This window comes from Apium graveolens, chromosome 2, assembly GCF_009905375.1.
Source record: "Apium graveolens cultivar Ventura chromosome 2, ASM990537v1, whole genome shotgun sequence".
NCBI lineage: Eukaryota > Viridiplantae > Streptophyta > Magnoliopsida > Apiales > Apiaceae > Apium > Apium graveolens.
The window spans coordinates 110,316,194-110,317,493 of NC_133648.1; the positions used below are offsets into that span (position 1 = coordinate 110,316,194).

The 1,300-nt window shown below is 42.8% G+C and overlaps 1 protein-coding gene across 1 annotated transcript; it reads right to left on the bottom strand.

Annotated features, from left to right (window-relative positions):
* Window positions 1-399: 399 nt before the first annotated feature.
* Window positions 400-804, bottom strand: LOC141692209 (uncharacterized). Its single transcript, XM_074496941.1, has one exon. It carries the CDS (start codon window positions 802-804, stop codon window positions 400-402), a length of 405 nt encoding a protein of 134 aa, XP_074353042.1.
* Between the last annotated feature and the right edge of the window lie 496 nt (window positions 805-1,300).

A 1,300-nucleotide genomic window follows, 5' to 3' on the forward strand; every position in this document is an offset into this window, starting at 1 on the left:
GTGAATGTAGTATCCAAGTGATTCCTTCAGGGAGGTCTACCAATATAGATGTCTCTTTAAGAGCTCCATTTCCCTTTCGGACTCGCATAACAATCTGTTCAGGGGTCTCATCTTCATCACTTGCTTCCTCAATAATACCTTCTTGGAGAATCATGACTGGTTGAGAAGCTTTCATCATGATGGCCCCAGGGAGAGGCTCTACCTGTACCCCTAAGCCTTCGAAATATCCGTTTGGGAGCTCTTCAATGGAGATAATGTTCACGGTCCCTTTCCTTTTTTTAGAGCCCTCACAATCTTTCATTTCTACGTCATCTGAACAAGAGACGCGTCCTTTAGAGGCCGCTTTCAATGTTTTATTGTAGCAGTCTCTTGAATCATACTGAGTTCTTCGGACACATCCTACCCATGAATTGTTGGAAATTTCATGGAGAGAGTATGGATGTAATTTACTATCTTTATTATTTTCAAGATTGGCCTCCCAATGATAGCATTATAGGCACATGGTTGATCAACAAATGTAAATTCAGCCACATGAGTTGCCGTGCAAGGCTCATAACCAAGTGTGATAGACAGCTTTATGAGCCCCTTTATTCTAATCGAGTTCCCTGTGAAGCCATAGAGATCTCCCGCTGTTGGTGACAAATCTTTATCAAGAAAACCCATCTTCTTATAAATATCATAAGTGAGAACATCGGTTGAACTTCCAGTATCTACGAAGACCCGGTGAATGTTAGTGGTTCCAATCTTAGCCTTTACCACCAAGGCATCAGAGTGTGGGTGATGAACCCATTGTGCATCCTCCATAGTAAATATGATGTCTCCTCTTCGAAATATTGTGGAGGACAACCCGCTAGATGATAAACATTAGTGAGAGAGAGCCCCTTAGCCTCACGGGCATATCTTTCCATTACATTATTGTTGTTTCCCCTACATGAGGCCCTCCCATGATCACATGTATGCTGCTCTCTCGTGTGCCTCTTGCTGAGGGCTCATCATTTTTGTCAATTTGTGGGGGCACTTCATGGTAGCCAACTCCTCCTATCTTGTGCTTTTTTACTTCTCGCGCAACCCATTCAGTGAGCTTGTCATTAAGAAACGGGTCCTCTATCTGCTCCTTCAGTTACCAACAATCTGCGGTCTCATGCCCAGTTTGCTCATGAAAAGAAAAATATTTTTTGGTGTCTTTGGTTCCAAATCTATTCATTTTAGGAGGCTTCTTGAACATGCCCTTTTTCGAATTTACAGCATATATGTGTTCAATTGAAGCGACCAAGGGAGTGTAAATGGGCTCCCTCCTGTC

Bases quoted from the DNA above. Each gene is read 5' to 3' on its own strand.
- LOC141692209 (XM_074496941.1), bottom strand. From the start codon at position 804: ATGGAGGATGCACAATGGGTTCATCACCCACACTCTGATGCCTTGGTG.